At 40.9% G+C, this 23,458-nt stretch overlaps 1 protein-coding gene across 2 annotated transcripts; it reads right to left on the bottom strand.

The window, feature by feature from the left end:
* Nucleotides 1–14,629: 14,629 nt before the first annotated feature.
* On the bottom strand, nucleotides 14,630–18,286 carry LOC116312282 (granzyme K-like). 2 transcript variants are annotated; one of them, XM_031729657.2, is made up of 5 exons: nucleotides 18,169–18,286; nucleotides 17,768–17,909; nucleotides 16,805–16,943; nucleotides 15,406–15,675; nucleotides 14,630–15,274 (listed from the first exon to the last, which is right to left on the bottom strand). In XM_031729657.2, exons 1-5 carry the CDS (start codon nucleotides 18,230–18,232, stop codon nucleotides 15,110–15,112), a joined length of 780 nt encoding a protein of 259 aa, XP_031585517.1. In that variant the 5' UTR covers nucleotides 18,233–18,286; the 3' UTR covers nucleotides 14,630–15,109. The 2 variants fall into 2 exon arrangements, with proteins under 2 accessions (XP_031585517.1, XP_031585518.1); XM_031729658.2 differs by having other exon boundaries at nucleotides 15,184–15,274; nucleotides 15,391–15,675.
* Nucleotides 18,287–23,458: the final 5,172 nt, after the last annotated feature.

Below are 23,458 nucleotides of genomic sequence, written 5' to 3'. Positions count from 1 at the left end.
GATGTTGCAGCTCTGAAATATGGCCAAACTGGTGGCAAGTGGCATCTTGGCAGCTGCACGCTTGACTTTTCTCAGTTCATGGGCAGTTATTTTGCGCCTTGGTTTTTCCACACGCTTCTTGCGACCCTGTTGACTATTTTGAATGAAACGCTTGATTGTTCGATGATCACGCTTCAGAAGCTTTGCAATTTTAAGACTGCTGCATCCCTCTGCAAGATATCTCACTATTTTTGACTTTTCTGAGCCTGTCAAGTCCTTCTTTTGACCCATTTTGCCAAAGGAAAGGAAGTTGCCTAATAATTATGCACACCTGATATAGGGTGTTGATGTCATTAGACCACACCCCTTCTTATTACAGAGATGCACATCACCTAATATGCTCAATTGGTAGTGGGCTTTCCAGCCTATACAGCTTGGAGTAAGACAACATGCATGAAGAGGATGATGTGGACAAAATACTCATTTGCCTAATAATTCTACACTCCCTGTATATTAGAAAATATATTCCTTTTTTTTAAAAATTTTACAGATCGGTAAGCTACTTTTTTTAACGTTTAAGCAGGATTTTAAACATAAATCACAGTACTGAGGATAAAACACAGAAAACCATGAAGGAGATTTTCCTGGCTTTTTATAGCAGATAACCACCTTAAAAATATTCCGCAGTAGAACAAAAACAGAAGAAAACCATGAGTCATTGTGATTCAGTCTAATAAACTGAACATCCTTAAAGTACACACAAAATGTAATGAAAATATATATGCACTAACTAACTGATAATTGCAGTTGTAATGGACACACTTGTCTGACATTTTGTACTCTTCCTGCATAGGATCTCAACATTATATTTCGAGGGGTGTGTGTGTGTCTGTTTGAACGCCCCACCCTGTTTCCGAAAGTCTTAGACATTTTGAAAATTAAAATAAAAACAATGCCATCAAAAAAATCCAGGTGGCGACAAAGATCAGCAATTCAGTCTCCATGTAGATTGCCCACAGTGATTTTTCTTTCAGAAAGTGTCACCACCTGCTGGCCATCAGAAGAAATGCAGATTTGAAGCACTTTTGGACTGGCTTCTTTTCTTCTTTCTTTTTGTTTTGTAAATGGAAATAGTGGAGTAATTTATTGAAACGTCTAATTATATATATATATATATATATATATATATATATATATATATATATATACACAAAAAATACATTATACATTAATGTGAATACATTTGCTTTTACCTTTTATCCTCCTAGTAATACTCAACAACTAATTTTTGTCCTCTGTCTGGGACATGCGTCTGAGACTGTAGCTGTGTCCCAAAACGTCGGCTGCATCCTCCGGAGGCCGCATTTTTTTTTTTTTTTTTTTTTTTTTTTTTGTGGCCTTTTTTTTTTTTTTTTTTTTTTTTTTTGTCTGTCCCATTTGGTTCTTAAGCCGTCAGAATTGTTGTCTGAAGACCAACAAGGATACCAAATGGATTTATTTTGCCAAATGGATCATCATGGCATTGCCGTATTGGTCCATTTGATCAAACTTTGTTGTTATTATTTATTTTATTTTCAGTTGTTACAGATGGGACAGACATGACGGGGGATAGGAAAGGGAGAAAGAAAGAGAGGAAGGAAAAGAAAAACAGAAGGAAAAGGGACAGTGAGAAAGGGCACTTATAAAGACAAAGAGAAAAAAAAAAAAAAAAAAAAAATCTCCTGGATCACCTGTTGAGAGAAAAAGAAGAGAAGACAAGCAAAAAAACCAAACAAAAACAAAGCAACATACTAAACACAACACCATCACGTTAATCTAGCTGAGTGTGAACAGCAGTAAATACTAAATATTGAAAGTTGTTGTGCAGCACGCAGGACAGACAGCGCACAATGTGCTTTGAAGTAGCAGCTAAGAAAGGTGTAGTTTATGTCTCACGAGCAGTGAACACCCGTGTGCACACCTGTGTGGATCAGCGCTTGTATTCAAAAAGGTTTTCCCATGTAACGGTCTGCTAGAGGGTGTAGAGGCCCATAGCCCCGCCCCCAGGGCATGAAGCAGGCATGGAGGAGATCCAGGCTCCAGACATCCAGAGGACCCAGAGTGCGAGAGCCCAAGGAGCACCACCGGAGGGGCATCCGTGCCACCTTCCTGGGAAGGGCTGAGGAGATCCCCAGACGAGGGGTCACCCAGTAGCCACGGAGCAGAAGCCAGAGGGGCTGCACCGGCGTGCCCGCCGGCTCTGCCGGCAGCCAGCTGTGCCAGAGTGAACCGAGTTGCAGGCCCGAGGCGGAGGCCGAGGGCCCCTTTGCCCCGGAAGAGGCCTGACCGGCGACAGGCATCGGGCCCCGCCAAGTAGCCACCGGGAGTGAGCGGTGCATACCTGAGCGCCCAGCCCGGACACCAAGAACCACCAATGCACCAACCCCTGAGGGCATCAGCCACCAGCAGGGAGTGTGGTGAGGGGAGATAGGCCTCCACACTTGGAGGGCCTGGGAGTACCCAGGAGGTGGAGTCTAAGACCAGACCTGACATATAGACACAGACAAACAGGCACATACAGACATAAACATGCTTTCCCACCCTCATGCACACATATACAAACACTCAGCACTCACCCAACGTAGGGATAGACATACATAGACATGTACACACAATCATACTCCCCAAACATACTCTATGCCCTGGGTCCAGGTACCCTCGCCCCAGAGGGGGAAGCGGCACCAGACCCAAGAGATGTGACCCTTTCCCCGGGGTGGAGGCAAGCAGACCGCCCCAGGCTCCGCAGCAGCAGGGAGGCCAATCGGACAGCCAACACCTCCTCCCAGCCCCCGCCCCGATGGCTAGTAGAGAACGGGGTGTGTGAAGACCCCATACCTCCCTCCTCCCGCCGTGTGTAGTGTTGCTGCGTGTTGTTCTAAAGTGCATTTAAAACAAGGGAGGGCATGGTGCTGCTGCCAGAGAGCAGCAGGTGTTAGCACGGCCTCTCCCGAGAACCCTCAATGTCTACATGGATTTAAAATTGAGAGGTGGGCACCGCGCCAGAGGTAGGGTTGAATACCCAGACCGCCCCTCTGGACGCCGTTAACGTGGTCACCCTCAAGGCCCTATATATATATATGTGTGTGTGTGTGTTGAGAGTGTGAATAATGTGGATGTCTAAGTTGTGAAATAAAATTGAGGCACAGGTGGCCAGAAGGGGACAGAGGGGGGAATGCCTCCCTGCACCCTGGTGACACACCCGCACCCCAAGGCCCTACCTGTGTGGGTGGGTGTGGTGGAGCGGGAAGAGGAGGCAGCCGGGGATGGGGAGGAAAAGAAGGGAGGGCAAGATGCCTCCTTAGGGCCAACTCCCGGCTGACCCCAGTAGGCACCCCCGTCCTCTAGTGCCCACTAAGGCAAGGGAGCCCAGGCCCATCCCGATCGGGGCCCACGGCAGCAGCACCGCTAAGCCCCACAGGACCTGGGAAGCCCACCCCACCCCACCGAGAGGAAACTATACCCATCCCAACATTCAATCATCTCCAGACTACACAAGACAACAGACACCCAGGTTAGGTTTATTCTCCACCTCTCCTGTGTCTCTCCCCCACCTGCAGAGTGGACTTCTGCAAGGATGGAACAACCTCCTTGCCAGTTGAAGAGTCCCCCAGTTAGGTCGATGCACCAGAGGCCCCCTGCGCCAGGGCTGAGCCCCGTGCACCCACGGCCCACAACCTCGGCGACACACCGACGAGGACCCGAAGCCCCCAAGGCCCAGCCAGAGCCCCATCACGGAGACAAGCACCCCCAACCCCAAGCCCCCGCCTGCCCCGGATCCACTCAGGGGCAGCCAGGCCACCAGGCCAGTAACCTACGTCCGCCAGTACAGACCATCCCCCAGCCCCGCTGCACGCAGCCACGAGGAGAACACCCTCTAAGAGCGACCAGAGCCACTCACCAGGTTATGACCACAACCCCCCGGGTTGTGCCCTCCAGGGATAACGTCTCTAGGGGTTCTCCTGGCGCCCTAAGCCGCATTTGAAGGCCGATTACGTCACAGCCAGGCGACGAAGGCTGTCCCAATTCGTCGACTCCTTCAAATGCGGCCGACAAATGCGTCCTTCATTTCCCCGAATTTGAAGGATGGGTCGGGTGTGTCCTTCGTGGCCCACCATATCCCAGAATTCATAGCGTGGTCCAGCCAAATTTCAGCTGCCAACAATGGCGGCTACTAAGTTTTAAAATTAGTCTTATTAATCTTTCTGGGTCACAAAATAAACTTTTAACATATTTTCATTCGAGAAACTGGCGGTGTAAATTTTAAATATTTGCTTGGTTTATCAAGACATCGCATATTTGCAAAAGTGCGCCGACGTTTTCGGAGATGTCTGTTACCCACCCGCTCGATAGCAAACCGGGGGGTTCAATAGTCTCCCGACTTCATCATTTTCAGACCCCCGCTCTTTCGCTACTCAGGTTAAACATGATATATAAGTCACTCGGATAACTTAAAAATGTAATTGTTTGCCTTTTTTCGGTGTTTTATTTGTTCGTGAGTAAATTGGGTTGGCTGAGATCAAAGTTATTAGATTATTAGATTAAATAAAACTTTATTAATCCATCGGGTGGGTTCCTCCGGGATTTTCACGCAGCTGAATAAACGTCAAAAAGAAAACTGATTAAACAGAAGTGTGAGACGGTCGAGAATTTACGCCAGTGTCCTGTTATATTTTAGCTAGCAAGGAGCAGACGGCCGAGTTTATTAAACTCCACCGACACAGCGGTGACGCAAATCTGAAGGCTAGACCGTCCCATTTCACAGCCTTGCACTTCCGGCCTTCTCGGTCTTCGAAGGACCTGGCCCACGTAGACCGCGAAGGCCGGGTCCTCCGAAGGATGCAGCCGACGTTTTGGGACACAGCTTGGGCGTTTATCAATATGTACTTGCGTTCTCGTGTACTCGTGATACGTCATCAGTCGGAGACCAAGTATTGTTCCAATTCGAAGTACGCATCAAGCCGAGAACGCGAAAAAGTCCCGGATGTGTTCTCGATCCGCCCGTTTTATCGAGCATGCATCGGTGTGGACTTGGGACATCTATATATCCCAGAATGCATTTCGTCCAAAACTCAACAGCAGACTCCCGGCACATCGTTTTCAACCCCCCCCCCCCCCGCTCGCGGACTTCTCACTACTCAGGTTAAAGAAACCCCAGCAGCTGTCTATAGTATTGAGTGTCCACTAGAATAGAAATAAAAGCGTTCTAACATCTCACCTGCTTGTTTTTATTAAGGTATGTACACGTATGTACAGTTAAGCCCAAAATTATTCATACCCCTGGCAAATTTTGACTTAAAGTTACTTTTATTCAACTAGCAAGTTATTTTTTGACTGGAAATGACACAGGCGTCTCACAAAAGATAATAAGATGATGTACAAGAAGCATCATTGTGGAAAAAAATATGTCTCAGCTTTTATTTACATTTGAGCAAAAAGTATCATGTCCAGAATTATTCATACCCTTTACAAACTGTCACAGTCTCTGGGAAAATCCAAAGTTCCATACCATTCCAAATAGTCAAAGCTGTTCTAAAGCATCCTAATTACCCTGATTAATTGGAAATAGCTGTTTTAATCAACTCAACAGGTGAAAAACAGCAGCTCTCTGCAGGTGGTCTGTGGACATTCATGGCTAAGACAAAGGAACTCAGTGAGGACCTGCAGCTGTGCATTGTGGCTGCTCACAAGTGAGGAATGGGCTACAAGGCCATATCCAAATGTTTTCAAGTTCCAGTGGCTACAGTGCAAAGTATTATTAAAAATACAAGATGTTCCGCACTGTGGAAAATCTCAGAGGACGTTGTCGGAGGCCAAAAGTGAAACCTGTGCTGGCCAGGAGAATAGTGAGAGAGGTGAAAAAGAATCCAAGGATCACCACCAAGGCCATTCTGGTGAATCTGGGCTCTGCTGGTGGCAATGTCTCAAGGCAGACAGTCCAACGGACACTGTTGGGTTCCACGGATGCAGACCAAGGAAAACGCCACTTCTCCAGGCACTTCTAAGGCATGCAAAAGCTCATTTGGCCTTTGCAAATGCTCATCTGGACAAAGAAGAAGATTTCTGGTCTTCAGTGTTATGGTCAGATGAAACAAAAATTGAATTATTTGGTCACAATGATGTTGCCTTCATTTGGCATAAAAATGGAGAAGCCTTCAACCCAAAGAACACCATCCCCACTGTCAAACATGGTGGTGGGAACCTAATGCTTTGGGGGTGTTTTTAGCCAATGGACCAGGGAACCTAATCACAGTAAACAGCACCATGAAAAAGAGCAATACATGAAGATTGTCAACAACAACATCAGGCAGTCTGCAGAAAAACTTGGCCTTGGGAACCCGTGGACATTTTAGCACGACAATGACTCAAAACATACAGCAAACGTGGTGAAGAAATGGTTAGCAGACAACAACATTAACGTTTTGCAGTGGCCTAGCCAGAGTCCTGACTTGAATCCAATTGAGAATCTGTGGAGGGAGCTAAAGATCAGGGTGATGGCGAGAAGACCCTCCAACCTGAAAGATTTGGAGCTCATTGCTAAAGATGAATGGGCAAAAATGCCTGTGGAGACATGCGAAAAGCTGGTCTGCAATTATAGGAAGCGTTTGATTGCTGTAATAGCCAATAAAGGCTTTTTTCTATTGATTATTGAGAAGGGTATGAATAATTCTGGACATGATACTTTTTGCTAAAGTATAAATAAAACCTGAGAAATATTTTTTTTCCACAATGATGCCTGTTGTACATCGTCTTATTATCTTCGGGGAGACACCTGTGTCATTTCTGCTCAAAAAAGAACTAGCTTGTTGAACAAAAGTAACTTTAAGTCAAAATTTGGCAGGGGTGATGTCATGTATTGATATTTGACTATGTCTTAAGGGGATGACCTTTGAACCGGATGTTGTTGTCCGAGGGCGGCCCCCGTTAGGTGGCTAGTTGTCAGATTGACAGTGTTCAATAAAGCCAGATAAAGACCGTGCTTTATGTCCTGATTTAATTCAGAGTGCTCCGCCTAATTCAGTAATAAGGTGGGCACACAACAATGGCGACGAGGATGGGATAAACAAGGATTTGTTTTTGTGAGAAGTAGACCCAGCGGCGGCGCGGTGTTAGCGAAAACTTGTGGGCTAACATGGAAAAGTCAGGTATTCAACCGTTCGCCTGCTACACTGATCCAGCTACACTCGGACCAAGATGGACGCGGTGGTTAACATCCTTCGAGTTGTTTGCTGATGGGAAAGGTCTTATTTTGACGGATAATGCTACGGACGCGATCAGACAGCGGAGACGTGCTCTTCTACTGCACTTGGCCGGACAGGACGTGCAGGACGTTTTCTCCACTCTACCACAGACGGGAGAGGCAAAGGATTACACCGCTGCGGTGACTGCGCTCAACACTTATTTTGTTCCTCAAGTGAATGCAGCATACGCACGCCAAACTTTCCACAAATTGTCCCAAACACCAGGTGAGACTGTGCAACAATTTTGTACGCGTTTAAGGCGAGCTGCAAAAGACTGTGACTTTCAAGGTGACACTGATAACCAGATAAGGGACGCTATCCTGAGTAAATGCACTTCTGAATATGTACGGAGAAAGCTGCTCGAGGAAGGTCCAGGCTTAACTCTAACTCGCACGTTGGAGGTGGCTTCACACTGCAAACGCGTGGAGGAGCAGATGGCGGCGATGAGCGTCGCCGGGGAAAAGAAAGGAGAGGACACGATCAGCCGGATTTTTACAGCAAAGAAAGAGAAGAACAACAGACCAAAAGGAAAAATGAAAGATGATAATAAAACAGACAGACAGTGTTACAGGTGTGGTTATACTGACCACATGGGCAAAGATCCCAAATGCCCAGCACGAGGACAAACATGTCACAAGTGTAATGGTAAGGACCACTTTTCAAAAATGTGTCGTACAAAAGGACAAAAGAAACAAAATGTGAATGCTGTTGAACAAGATGATTATGCATTTACTGTAAATGACGATAATGTACCTGAGAAACTTACCTTTTCTGTTGGGGGAATAGAGTTGAAAATGTTAGTTGACTCTGGAGCTACAAGTAATGTGATGGGAGAAAACATATGGGAAAAGCTAAAAGCTAAAAAGATAAAATGTCACTCATATGTACCCAAAGAGCAGAGGAATTTATATGCATATTCCTCAGCACAGGCACTCACGGTTAAAGGTGCATTCAGATGTGAAATCAAGATTGGTGACAGGACTGAAGAGGCTGAATTTATTGTAATTAGAGGTCATGGTGAACCACTCCTGGGGAAAAAGACTGCCATAAAGTTAGGAGTGTTGAAAATAGGTGAAAACGTGGCGGCTGTCACAGATTTAAAGCACACTCTTAAAGAAAAGTATCCAAAAGTGTTCAAAGGAGTAGGAAAGCTAAACACCAAACAGATCAGCCTGTACATTGATCCAAATGTGAAACCAGTAGCACAGCCACTGAGGCGCATACCTTATCATTTGAGGGATGCAGTGGAGAAAAAGATCAATGAACTAATCGACATGGACATCATAGAACGTGTAGAAGGACCTACACCTTGGGTAAATCCTGTAGTGGTACTCCCAAAGAAATGTGACAGAGATATCAGAATGTGCTTAGACATGAGAAAAGCAAATGAGGCAATAATCAGGGAAAGATACCCCATACCCGCTGTGGATGAAATCTTGCAAGGACTACACGGCTCTGCAATCTTCACCAAACTTGATCTCAAGTGGGGATACCATCAGCTAGAGCTTACCCCGGAGTCAAGAGAGATAACTACATTTGCAGTGCATAACGGAGTATACCGATACAAAAGGCTGATATTTGGAGTCTCATCAGCTAGTGAGCAATATCAGCATGAGATCGCCAATGCACTAGCTGGCATTGAAGGAGTTGAGAACATTTCAGATGATGTAATCATACATGCACCAGACCAGGAAACCCATGATAAGCGCCTGCATGCTGTGATGCAGAGACTCTCTGACTGTGGCCTGACACTAAACGCAGGGAAATGTCAGTTCAACATGGACAGACTTGTGTTCATGGGAATACTGCTGACGCAGAAAGGCATCGGCCCAACTGAAGAAAGAGTGAGAGCTGTGGTGGAAGCCCGAGAACCGAAGAATGCTACTGAGGTGAGAAGCTTTCTTGGACTGGTAGGTTTCAGTAGCAGGTTCATACCACAGTTTGCTACACTCTCCGAACCGCTTAGACGTTTAACTCGAAAAGAAACTATGTTTACATTCGGGCCAGAACAAAAGCAAGCGTTTGAAAGACTAAAGACTGAGTTAGCCAGAGCAGGTACCCTAGCATATTTTGACAAAGAAGCCCCAACCAGAGTCATAGCAGATGCAAGCCCTGTAGGCTTAGGCGCAGTGCTAATACAAATACAGAACGGAGAAGAGGTACCAGTGTGCTATGTAAGTCGGAGTTTAACAGACTGTGAGCGAAGATATTCTCAAACAGAAAGAGAAGCCCTAGCACTGGTATGGGCATGTGAGAGACTACATCCATATGTGTATGTGTCCATGTATATATTGGAAAAAAAAAAGGGTACGTGTGGTGAGACAGTTAGAAAATATAATTGTTAGAAAGTAAGACAAGAAAGAATGTTCAATGTTGAGAGAAAAAAAAAAAGACATCAAAGTTATTAAGACTGAAGTTTGAATCTAAGGAAGAGGGGGATGTCATGTATTGATATTTGACTATGTCTTAAGGGGATGACCTTTGAACCGGATGTTGTTGTCCGAGGGCGGCCCCCGTTAGGTGGCTAGTTGTCAGATTGACAGTGTTCAATAAAGCCAGATAAAGACCGTGCTTTATGTCCTGATTTAATTCAGAGTGCTCCGCCTAATTCAGTAATAAGGTGGGCACACAACAGGTATGAATAATTATGGGCTTAACTGTACATGTACACTATTTTTATTAATAGAGGTTTCACTACTGAGGTTAAAAATGATATATAAGTCACTTAGATCACTTCTAAATGTTAATGTTTGGTTTATTTCAGTGTTTTATTTGTTCCTGAGTAAACCGGTTTGGCTGTGATTAAAGTTAAGCTTCATAACATGTTACTCACAGTTAAATTAGGAGGGGACGGCAGTAAAAACTCCGGACCTGTGACATCATCACGTACACAGGTGTTCCAATTGTACATATCGCGAGTCCGTGCTCGCGTTCTCGGCGGGTACGTACTCCCGTGCGTTCTCGGCGAGTACGTACTCACCGAGAACGCGAGTACGTACTCGCGTACTTGGGCATTGATAAACGGCCCCGGTGTACGCTTCGTGGTCCCATATATCCCACAATTCATAGCACGGCGGTGGGTGTGGATAATTTTGCCGAAAAATCCGGCAGTCCCTGAAGCGGAGCGGCCAAAGAGTAAACTTTCAAAAGTAAGTACTGAATATTATGTCACTTATTTATGTGTAAATGTTTAATAATGAAGAACATTAAAACATTACTGTTGGCCACATGTCGGTAAAGTTATGTGACATTAGTGATGTTTGTACTTTCAGCGTTAACTTGGTTTTATAGCCTTTACTTTAAACTATACTCCGTTCAATAGTCGACCTTAATCTTACAGAAAATGTGATGATTTTATGGATAATTAAAGTCACAAACACAACAAGCTGAAAGTCAGTGATGCTGCTTGGTTTGCAGTCCTGAATATGACGGCACAAGCAGGATTCACTGCACCGTTAATGTTAGCTATGTTATATTGCTGCCTCTGTTCGGTGGTGTCGAGCCAAACGGACTTTAAGGTGTGCTTGAACGAGCTGACGTTTCACTCGTTAAGCTGAAAGAAAGATGCTTTAATCACAGGAGTCACACATGTGTCCACTGTACCATCTGGGAACTCTTCTTTTTTAGCACTCGTAATAACACAAACACTAAATCCTCCTTCTCTTGTGCTGTTTTGTAGCAGTGTATACACCTGAGACTGTCACCTGTCTGTCTGTCCTGCACTCTCTCTCTTTTTCTTTCTCTCTGATTGTGGAATAAAAGTATGAACATGTATTTATAAGTTACACTTGTGTTTGAATCCTGCAGCTTATCACACATTTGATTTCCATGTGTGCCAACTGCGAGTGTCCAGAGTGAGGACAGACTGAGGGACCCACTGCTGCACATCATCTGTGAGGCTTTGCTCCCCTGATGATCCACCAGGACAAACTCAGCAGTGTGTGAGAAGGAGGAGGAGGAAGAGCCAGCAGCAGCTGACAGATGGAGAGAATAGACAGACTGTTCCCTGTTTGTGAAGGACTGCTAGGAAAGTTTAACATAATTGTCTGTCCTGAATCAGTCTTATTAGGTAATGTTCAAATAATTTTATCATTCCAGTGTTTTCAGTGTGGGAGAAAGTACTCAGAGCCTTCAAGTTACACACTATGAAAGGCAGCAACAAGTTTCATATTCAGAAACCTAAAGTATGTATCAACAGCAGAATGGAGCTAAAAATAAATGTTTGTTTCAGTTCTATGAAGCTTTGAGTATTTTGGATTAGTAGTACTGCTGTGTTTGTTGCATCATATTGCTGTAATTGTTTATATGCTTTATATATTCTGATTTAAGTTGATCTATAGTGTTACATCATATTCTATGAGGATGTTATGTGTTTGTATACTTTCTGCCCAGTTTGACCCATTTAGCAGAAGTCAGCCTGTTTAAGGCTCTGATATCTATTCTGTATGACTTAAAGCAGTTATGACATGGTCTGATTTTCTCACCCAATAAAGGAATATTTAATATATCGGTCTACTCTTCATTTTATCAGAAACAGTTATCACAGCTCGTACATTTTCTTTTTACACATATATGTAAGCATTGAGCCAAATGTAATAATGCCAACATATTAAATGAACAATATTTTTCTCTTACATATGGTACATCTATATATACACTGTCAAAGATAATTGTCTTTGAGTGAAGATTTAAGGTGATTGGAAATATAAATAACTGCAACTTGAATCTTTGACACAGAGTTCAAGCTCACTGCTGTATATCATAATAATCTGACAATAAATATAATATTGGCCATATTATATTTACATTACCAAAGTGAGATGATTTTAGTCTCATGAACAACATTAGCTAATTGTTATTTACTAGCTAATCTTAAAATGACTGTTCAGTACAGAAATGAAGCCCAACAATCATGTTTTACAGTCCCGTGGTCTCACCCTCAGATACTCAACTAATCAAAGCGATCACATAAAAAAAATTAACGAACAAAAAAACATTTGTTTCTCCTTCATTTCTGTCAAACAATGCTGTATGAAACGTTTCTTGTGGTTAGTATCATGGTTGCTAGGCAACCTGAACAGCGCGACGAAAGCCATACCGTCCCATTTCACAAGCCTCTCACTTCCGCACTTCTCGTACTTCCTAGTACGCACCGTACGTAGTACGCGAACTGTGCGTACTCCGGAGCGTGGGGTCGCTGGATTGGGACACAGCCTGAGACTGCACTGTCAACCAGTGGCGGTCCTAGCCTGTTTGGCGCCCTGGGCGAACACTCCCTCTGGCGAGACTTTCTATAGACCCTGTGCACGAGAAAATGCTAACTTCCTGATTTGAGACCGGACGTAGTTTTGTACATTTCCGGTAGCTTTACTTTGCGGTCAATCGCTACTGCAAAGATATACTCCAAAATCATGTCCAAAACTCAAAAACGGAAAGATCACATTAAGTTACAAAGAGCATAAGGTGGGAACACTCACCACTGTTGTGTCATAAAAAATCTCTTTTTTATGACACAACACACGAAATAGGTATAGCGTGCCCACAAAATGCTCATTTGTGGGCACGAAACACTTGACCGATAACCGTGATCCTTCCCAGGCCCTTGCAGTTGGTTGACAATAAAATCTATCCCGGCGTCCAGGTCGTACTTACGTCTGTAAAGCAACTGGGCTCTCAATATCCTGTTTAAATGTCTCTCCGTTATAATGGTTCCTTGCATTGCCAGGCTTTTCAAAATGCATTTGTAGCTCATTCCCAGCCTAAAATAAAACTCAATCATACTGTCTCTGTCCATGGTGTATAGGTTTAGCCTACTCTTATGCTTATGTCTCTACACAGCTGTCCAGGAATTGTATCAGTATGTTGAGCGCACGTTATCTATTTCGTTGCCACAAATGGGTAATTCGTTGCCACGTTATACCCAATTCGTGCCCACAAATTAGCATTTCGTGCGCACGTTATACCTATTTCGTGCCCACAAATTAGCATTTCGTGCGCACGTTATACCTATTTCATGCCCTCGAAATAGTATTTCGTGGCCACAAATAAGTATTTCGTGGGCACGTTATACTATCTTGAGGGCACGAAATAGTATTTTGTGGCCACAATTTATTTATTTTTTGGACCATGTCATCAGAGGGGCTCCGTAAACCTTGATGTACCACACCGTATAAAAGTTGACGTATCGTAAACCTATGTATACGGATCATTATTTAAGGTTTGAGTCTCATCATCCACTGGAGCACAAACTGAGTTTCATCAGGACGCTACAACACAGAGCAAACACCATCCCCACAGACACATCGGCCAGGGAAGCAGAAGAACATCATATCAAGAAGGCCCTGAGTAAATGTGGTTATCCCAGCTGGACATTTGTCAAAGCTGGGAAGGCGTCTAAAAAAATCTCCAGGCGATCCAGGAGAGAAGGACAACTGCTGCCTAAGTGAAAACCCATAGTGATCTTTTATGTGTGAGGAGTATTGGAGACACAGTTTTTCTAAACACTGCTCTCTGTTTCTTTTAAACACCAAAACATGCTGCAAGAAAAAATGGTCCACCCCAAGGATCGGGTCCCTCAACACAAACAGTTAAATGCCAGGAGGATTGCTATGATTTATACATCAGGGAAACCAAACAACCTCTGGCTAAGCAGATGGCAGAACACAGAAGAGCTAACTCATCACCCCGGGTCTCTGAAGTCTATTCACACCTACAGGCCAGTGGCCACTCTTTCAATGATTAGGACATAAATATCCTGGACAGGCAGGAATTCAACTCTCTGTGAATGGTACTCATGGCCATTGATCAGTGGTCTTTGATTAGTGGGCTTTGATCAGTAGTTGTTGATGAATGGAATGTTTTGTTTTATATTTTTTCGGTGAATATTCTCTCTAAATATACTGTTGTAAATGTGTTCTGAAGAAAACTTTTAAAGTTGATGCAAAGAGCAGGACGAAAAGAAGTGAAAAAGTATCATTTTTCTTAGGGCTGTAATTATCACTTTCCTGCAATTATTTATTGCATTTATATTTATGTACAACCATAAATATTCAACACAGTGATTGTTGTCTAAAAGGGGTTTACTAACTATGAACTTTTGTTTTTATCCTAGCTCAGGAACCTACTTTGATAAGATCAGAGAATAATCACATCATGCATCTGCTGGTTTGTTTTCTGAAAATACAATTACAAAAATCTTTCTTAGCCATTAAAATTTATTAAATTTGAATACTAAAAATAAAAGACTAAACTATCAGTTTTGGATCACAAACGTTTTTAAAGATTTAGGAGTTAGTGTAAAAGACAAAATTTTGAAAGAATTGCAGTACAAACAATGAAAGAGAGAAAGAAAGAAAGAAAAAAGACAATTTTTTATTCATGCTGTTAGCTTTATTAGAAAGTAGAAAATGTAAAAGGTATATAAAAAGTTTCTTGGGGGTTTTCATAAACAAATCTTTTTAACTCAATTTTCTAGTTAACAGTAGTAAGTATTATCTTTTCACAAGAGAATAAAAGATGGGTAAAGGTCATTTTCCACTGCAAAAAGAAATTATTTTAGGAACTGTTCTTGTAGAAATTCTTTCAGAAATAGCCACATTTATGTAGACTCTACAGCAACAGCAGCCAAAACGCAATTCTGGAAAATGAAATAATCCACAAACCATCACAATGATTGTCCAAGAGAAAGGCTACAAAGAGGATCTGGTTTTATGTTTTTGCAGTGGATAGCACTAACCATGAGATGGCTGATATCATATATGTGTAGTCTCTATGGTGAAAGCAGTGACAGATTAAGCATAAAAGCATCAAAGATTTTTGTCTTGCTTAGCTCATATGTATTGATGCCTGTGGATTCATGGCATTTCATATGACTTCATTGTTTCTTTGATCCAGTTGAGTTGTTTGTTTGAGACAAATGCGTAGACTCCTGGTATATTCTCTTTACTCTCACACGGGATTCCAAAAGAAGTAACTCCAACCAGCACCCCATTGCACAACAGTGGCCCTCCTGAATCCCCCTGCAGCAAGAACAAATACATGGTAGTCATTCTTTGACTACTTGTGGATCTGAAAAAGCCAAAAGAGTGTTGAGCTGAATGCCCGTTTAATTCAGAGAACTAATAAAAATACACACATTTTATATACTTACTCCACAGGCATCAACCTTTTCTTTACCAGTCGAACCTGCACATATCATGTCACTGGTGATAACAGGGTGATGGTTGTAATAATCACGAGAGTTGCATTTTTGTCTGTCGATCACAGTCACATTGGCAGACATGAGGACATCAGATAGTCGGTTGTTTTTGGTTAGTCCCCATCCAGCCACCATACATTTGCTGCCAGCTGGAGGCTCCTTGACGGTGTTGCCCAACGGGAGACATTTCACTGTCTTGGTTAGCATCACTGGTTCCTTCAGCTGGACAATAATTAAATGGACATGTTACATACTGATAATGACTGTCTATATTTGACCTAGGGGTAATCATGGCTCAAGAGTTGGGAGTTCGCCTTGTAATCAGAAGGTTGCCGGTTCGAGCCCTGGCTTGGACAGTCCTGGCTTGTGTCCTTGGGCAAGACGCTTCACCCATTGCCTACTGGTGGTGGTCGGTGGCGCCATTGTTCGGCAGCCTCACCTCTGTCAGTGCGCTATATAAATACAGGCCATTTACTTTACAGCGCAGGTCATAATGTAAGTATTCATGCAGCACTGTTCTAAAGTCTTGAACTCCCACTCATTTATTTATATATTTTGGTTTGTAAATGGAAAATAGGTGTTGTAACTAATTGAAAAGTCTAATTATATATACACAAAAATACATTATACATTAAAGAGAATAAGTCTGCTTTTAACTTCTATCCTCCTAGTAATACCCAGCAATACATTTTTGTCCTCTGTAAGGGACATGAGTCTGAGACTGCACTGTCAACCACCATTTATGCAATCTATATTTTATGCCAAAGCCGAGCTTAAGTAATTCTTTTTTTTTCTTTTTTCTTTTTTTTCTTTTTCTTTTTTTTTTTTTTTTTTACAAATATTATAATTCTGCTGCTTAAACTTAAATTTTTCTTCAACTTGAGAGCCTCAACTTTGATTTAGTAGGATTTCAGCAATGCAAGTTCATTTTACCCCTTCCAAAACAAAAATTATTAATTGTCCTTTGTAGTGGACAGCAGGATTTACCTCACATTTTCAACCACTTTCTCTCTGTCTGTCATCATTTTGCTCCTTCTCAGGCTCCTCAAAAGCTGGTATGTCCTCCTTCTGAACTTTCACCTTGTTGCTCTAATGTCTGGCCCTCCTCCACCTGACAGCTCTAAATATGACTTTGCTTCGTCATATTATTTTGTGATCTAACAAGACTTTATGACCACTTCAAGGTACAGAAGATAAATTAATAAGAATAAATCAGATACAACATGTTTCTTTGAAACAAAATACCTAAATTATTTAAACATAAAACCAAATTATCAAATTATTTTTCTTCTGGGTTTCAGGAGGGTATCTTTTGCTTCACTTGGTATTGAGCAGTGAATTATCAACTTACCTTGAGCAACATGAGGTCATTGACCATGGTTACGCTGTCATAGCCAGGATGAGGAAATCGTTTCTCAAACTGTCTGACCTGCCGAGAACCACTTTCCTCTTTACTGATGGAGTGCACTCCCAGGGTCACTAGAATCATGCTGTAAACAAAAACAGCTCACGTATATAAAATGATAATAGATCAGGAGTGTGTAAAACAATCATAAAATAATCATAGTTGCCTCATTATATGCAGTAAATTTCACCCGCACTGTTATTGAGCCTTAAATGAATTTCATGATATTTTCCCACAGCTGAATGAAATTTTCAACATTACAAAAATGTTTTAGATTATGAAATCTATTACATATTTCATGTGTATGTAGCTGTGATTTCTGTTATTCTGTAACTGAGTGCAATTTTGTCTCTCGGACAATGACTAGTGCAAACAAAATACTCTGTGAAGATACAACATACAATAAAATGGACAAACTATAAATTAAAAAATGAACAATAACTTATTTCCCAGTGTTTTAAATGTTGTATATTCATCCTCTCCATTCATTTTAAACAATTTTACATCAATAATTATAATAAAGCGTTTGATATGACGCTTGAAAAGAGTCTGGACAAAATAAACTGACACATTTTAGTGTCTACTTTCTTGTTCTAGTTCTGAAGCAAATGTAACATAAAATACCTTTAAAGAGGATTATTTATATTTTTGTTATTTAAAAGGCACCTTTTATACATATTTATGAATATTTTAAAGGCTGGATTAGAAATGCTTTTTTGTCATTTCTTGGAGTGTAATCATCCTCTGTTTTCATTAATCTACCAAGCTGTCAGATCAAGTCATGCCTTACAGACCTTTTCCTTGTGACCTCTTGTTAGATCTCTTTATTTATTATCTTTCACACAGTCAATTAAACATAAATATTGCAATATTTTGATTTGAAAATTTAAGAAAAGTAAGTGTTCCTACTGAGTGCAGTGGGCAGCTGTCAGGACCCATTGTGGATGGATTAATGTCCCGCCACATATAGCTTCTTCACTTTCCACATAAGCCATGAAAGGCAATGAGTGTGGCTCGACTTCTTTCCCCCCAATAATCTCAGAACCATGACCTAAAGCAAAAAGAAAATATCCAGTCACATAACAAAATCAGCAGATGATCAAATTAAGAACAGATGAGTGAAACGACCACCCTGTGACAACTGCTTTATAATACATATCTCGTGTGTGTTTTACACATCATATGTAATACATTTAATACATGTAATACAGTAATACATGTTTCTCACATTAGATTTTAATTGTTTCCAAGATGGACAAAATATTTTATTTTAAAAATACATTTAAAATAAAATAGAAGAAATTACTTGCCTGGCTGGATGATGAAGAGAAACATGCATGAGACGAAAACACTGAAATTCCTCAGGCAGGACATTTCTTCTAAATTGTTTGATCAGATGTTGAATGTTGAAACTCACTTTGATGCTCCGCTTTATATGTTGAGCTGCAAGGATGTGGTATGACCACAGAATTAATGAGTCAGCAAAATGAACATATGCACACAAATGGTTAATAATGTGTGGTCAAGTGTACACACACACACACACACACACACACACACACACTGTAACAATAATTTGGTGACAAGAAGTATTTTGAAGGAGTAAATATTAAGCCAGAACTATGTCAGGAGCTTGCTGATGGCTACCAAAAGCCTCAGGTCAAGGTGGGGCATCTGCATATATTTGAGTCTCTATGTATATTTTTGACCTCATCTTGATTAGAGAATAAATTTTACCTTGTGAACCCAACTCAACCCATTGACAAACAATAATTCAGAGAAATCATTAAAGCATCCAAATTTATCAGACATAACATTTCTTCTTATCTTTCGTTTATCAGGTGTAGAATGCACTGAAAACCAATGTTGTGCAAAGCTTTTTATGTTGAGCTCAAAAGATGTGATCTAAAATGAGTCAGCAAAATAGCGACATGGGAACGGATTCATTCTGATAAGCTTGTGGTCAAATTTAATATGATTAATAACCATTTAGTGTCTGTGTGATGGGGGCTCACCACATGTCACATTGCCACTGGGTGCAGTGACAGCATGGCGGTATGTCACTGATACTTTCAGTTATACCTATAATGATTCCCAAACGCTGTTTTTAATTCAGAAACACTATAAGACTTTCTTCAAACAAAAACAGTTACCAAACGCCTTAAAATTAGATGCTAGAGGGTCAGTAGTACCGATGCCATTTTCACCAAAGTCCTGTAAATGTGGACAATTAATTATGTTGCAACAATAATTAGTAATGATCAAAATAAAAATGACCATTTGCTAGTTTGTTAATGTGTTATTTAGTGATAATTATTATTGTCCTGTTTTACCATCACTGCTGTGAACTGTGTTGGAGCTCCACATTTCTCTAAAAAAACAGCATGAATACGCCGTGTCAGTGCCACGGGGTCATAACAGCAAAGCTGTTTAAATGTTTAATCGAAAATATGTTTTAGGTCTGTACTTCAGTTACAGTGATGTCAAAATGGAGTATGAGAACTAAGGCCACAAAATTTAAAGTGGGAAGCAAATACTGCATAGAGACTGAATGGCTGGCAGTGAAAAAGGACTAGCCACAAGGGGGCTGGAGAGACAGAATCACCCATTTAGAATCACCGAGTAACCTAACCCCTCTATATGCATGTCTATGGACTGCCAGAAGCCAGAATATCTGGAGAGAACCCTCCCAGACATAGGTGAAAATGCAAGCTTCACAAAGAAAGGGCTTTTTTGATTTTGATTGAAAGGCCCCAGCCAAATAAACAGTAAACATTACAAATATAAACAAAATATTCCATCCAGCTACTATGAACTATGAGTATCCAGAGAAGAGAGAGTGATAAAAAGGAGTAAAACCCCAAGCCATGATCATAACACCTGTGACCCCTACAAACATGGTTACTAGTATTTTTCCCCAATATCATTATTTCTGACCCCACTTGAAAGCTATGTGATTTTTCGTAATGCAACATAGGGCAATTAACAAGCTACACAGTGAGGCTTTCGCTATAAAACAAGTGTGAAAATGTACAATCTCTAACTTAAAGTTATGTATTTTTCAGAGCCTTTTATGTGTTTTACTGTCAACCAAACCAGGTTTAGCGTGTTTTTGTTTCTTGGAAACTCTGGTGAGTTACTAAAAATGATAAGTTAGCAGGAAAATCTATTCTAATTTTGCATGTGGCAACCACTGCAACAGTGTAAACTCTGTATTATCTTTAAAAAAAAAAAAAGCCAAAACTTGCAATGTGTGTGAAATGAAGTATTATGTTTTTATTTTATCGACTATTTAATTAAGCATTTTCACAAATGCACAGAAATAACGCAAGATGCACCTTTCTTTTAGTTGTAGATGTTATGAGTCCCTTTTATGCACTTTGTCATTTCAGTTAGTGGTTTATTCATATAAATAAGTTGTTTAAAATTCATTAAGTTACAAATATTTCACAATTTGATTACACATTAAGGTTGTGCCATATGTAAAAATTTCTAACCGACAATCGTCAGTCCAGTAGGCGATATATTCACGCAGGCGCAGACTTTTTGATGGGTGGAGCAATGTAATCATGCTCGGACTGACTTGCCTGTTTAGAATTTATACATTTTGTTTTGAGGGAATATTTTACCTTCTTTTCTTGTTTGTTGCTTCTTTTTAGATGTGCCAAATTGCACAAAAGACTTAACATTATGGAGGGTTTTTTTAAAAAAAAATGTTCGCTGGAAGACACATTTTGATTTTTAACTTCGTGTTTAATTTGTTATTTGTTGTTCGGTCGAGCGTGTAAGACAGAAAAACACTGGAACGGCCTATAAACACAGTTATAGTGGAAAAAATAAGCCAGTTTCTCTTTGTTTCCTTCCCCACCATTGTATTTTTTTTTTATTTAAATGTTTTTTTGTTTTGTTTTTTCTGAACATAGGCCACTACCTTTCTTTCTTTCTTTCTGTTAGATATTTGATTGTAATGCTGTAAAGCAATACAATTTGAATTCATAGAAACAGAAACGATGTTAAAACAACAGTATAATTGATTTTGAACACTTTATGGGATTTTTTTATTTAGGAACAACTGTAAGAACTATTTTGTTCATTGCTCTGTACTGTATGGGCAGACTGGGTTTTTTGTGATTCTGGATCTGATCCTGAAGTTGGTTCCAGATATGGATTGCTAGCCAGACCCTGTGAAAACTGGACGGATCCAAAAGCAGTTTGGCCATCTGCTCTGGATGCAGGAGTAGATCTACAGACTGAACCACTTCAACTTGCAGGATTTCAGATAAGCAAGAACAAAACCACTTACTCCATACAGATTGTTCCTTGTGAAAACTATCGAACTCACCATATCCTGTTCATCAGGAGTCGGGTCTAAAGAGACTTACAGATTTTATTTTATTTTGCTTTTATTTTCAAAAGAGCGCTCTTCTCGGTTATCTACACTGGTTTATCGTATCATTTTAAAATTGTAAGAAACCTGCCGGCTGTTCAATGTTCAATTCTCTCAAATTCCTTTTACTCCTCTCAAATCTAGTCTATAAGCCTATCCTAACTATACTAAGCAGGTGTTCACCCATCATAGTAAACGAGAATCGCAGCGGTGATGGGATTTAGTAAGGCAAGGCAAGTTTATTTATATAGCACAATTCAACAACAAGGTGATTCAAAGTGCTTTACAGAGACATTAAAAAACAAAAACAAATAAAAAGCATGATTTAAAATTGATTAAAAAAACCAAAAAAAAAAACAGTAGATAAAATCAGAACAGTAGATAAAATCAGTAGTTAAAATGTAAGTTTTGAAATTTAAGCTTAAAAGTGTGGATTTGGTGTTTTATTCAAATGCAGCTGAGAATAGGTGAGTCTTCAACCTGGATTTAAATAAACTGAGTGTTTCAGCTGATCTGAGGCTTTCTGGGAGTTTGTTCCAGATATATGGAGCATAAAAGCTGAATGCAGCTTCTCCGTGTCTGGTTCTGACTCTGGGAACTGATAAAAAACCGGATCCAGATGACCTGAGGGATCTGGAAGCTTCATACTGGGTCAGGAGGTCACTGATGTATTTTGGTCCTAAACCATTCAGAGCTTTATAGACCAGCATCAGAACTTTAAAGTCTATCCTCTGACGGACAGGCAGCCAGTGTAAAGACCTCAGAGCTGGACTGATGTGGTCCACTTTTTTGGTCTTAGTGAGAACTCGAGCAGCAGAGTTCTGAATGAGCTGTAGTTGTCTGACTGATTTTTTAGGTAGACCTGTAAAGATGCTGTTACAGTAATCAAGCCTACTAAAGATGAATGCATGGACTAGTTTTTCCAGGTCCTGTTGAGACATCAGATCTTTTATCCTTGAAATATCCTTGAAATATAGCTGATTTTGTTATTGTCTTAATGTGTTTTTCTAAGTTTAGGTCTGCATCCATCACTACACAAATTTCTCGCCTGGTTTGTGGTTTTTAGGTGTATAGATTGAAGTTCTCTGGTGACCTGTAATCGTTTTTCTTTGGCTCCAAAGACTATTACTTCAGTTTTATTTTTGTTTAGCTGGAGAAAATTGTGGCACAACCAGTCATTAATTTCCTCAATGCATTTACCAAGAGCCTGTACAGGGCCTCGGTCTCCTGGTGACATTGTGATATATATGTGTGTGTCATCTGCATAGCTATGATAGTTTATTTTGTTGTTCTTTATAATCTGTGCCAGTGGGAGCATGTAAATGTTAAACAGAAGGGGTCCCAAGATGGAACTTTGGGGAACTCCACATGTGATACTTGTCTGCTCAGATGTGAAGTTACCTATTGATACAAAGTATTTCCTGTTTTCTAAGTATGTTTTGAACCAGTTTAGTACAGTTCCTGAAAGACCTGCCCAGTTCTCCAGTCGTTTGAGTAATATGTTGTGGTCAACAGTATCAAATGCTGCACTGAGATCCAGTAAAACTAAGACTGACATTTTTCCACTGTCTGTATTCAGACATATGTCATTAAACACTTTGGTCAGAGCGATTTCAGTGCTGTGGTTCTGTCTAAAACTGTCGATAACTGCTATCAGTTATTCTGTTTTAAGAAGTAATTGAGAAGTAATTGAGTAATTGATCTTACTTAAAAAGTAAGATCATTTGTGTCTTGTCAAGATTGTCCTTTTTCAGTATAGGTTTAATTACAGCAGTTTTTAGTGGTTCTGGAAACACACCTGACATTAAAGAAAAGTTGACAATCTGTAACAGGTCTGACTCCAAAGTCTTTGAGACCTTTTTGAAAAAACCTGTTGGCAGGACATCTAAACAGCAAGAGGAGGAGTTCAGTTGACCTAAGATGTCCTCTAGGTCTTTGCTGTTAATAGGGTGAAACTGTTTGATGGTGTTTAAACAGTTTTTCAGTGGACACAGTACATATCCTGAATCTGCTGTTGATGTACCAATTGCTTGTCTAATCTTTTGGATTTTTTCTGTGAAAAATTCGGCAAAGTCATTGCAGGCCATGGTCGAATGAAGTTCAGCTGCCACTGACACAGGAGGGTTTGTTAGCCTGTCAACTGTAGAAAATAAGACCCAAGCATCATGACTGTTTTTGGTGATGATGTCAGAGAAGTAGGACCTCCTTGCACT

This window comes from Oreochromis aureus, linkage group 12 (genome assembly GCF_013358895.1).
Source record: "Oreochromis aureus strain Israel breed Guangdong linkage group 12, ZZ_aureus, whole genome shotgun sequence".
In the NCBI taxonomy this organism is placed as follows: Eukaryota; Metazoa; Chordata; class Actinopteri; order Cichliformes; family Cichlidae; genus Oreochromis; species Oreochromis aureus.
Note: the sequence above shows the minus strand (reverse complement) of the source record. Positions and strands in the feature narration are given on the sequence as shown.

Excerpts from the sequence above, each read along its gene's own strand:
- LOC116312282 (XM_031729657.2), bottom strand. The coding sequence starts at position 18,232 with ATGTCCTGCCTGAGGAATTTCAGTGTTTTCGTCTCATGCATGTTTCTC. Across the intron at positions 17,910-18,168 it reads TCTCTTCATCATCCAGCCAG|GTCATGGTTCTGAGATTATT; the intron begins GCAAGTAATTTC and ends TTTTTGCTTTAG. Across the intron at positions 16,944-17,767 it reads ACAGCTGCCCACTGCACTCA|CATGATTCTAGTGACCCTGG; the intron begins GTAGGAACACTT and ends TTTTGTTTACAG.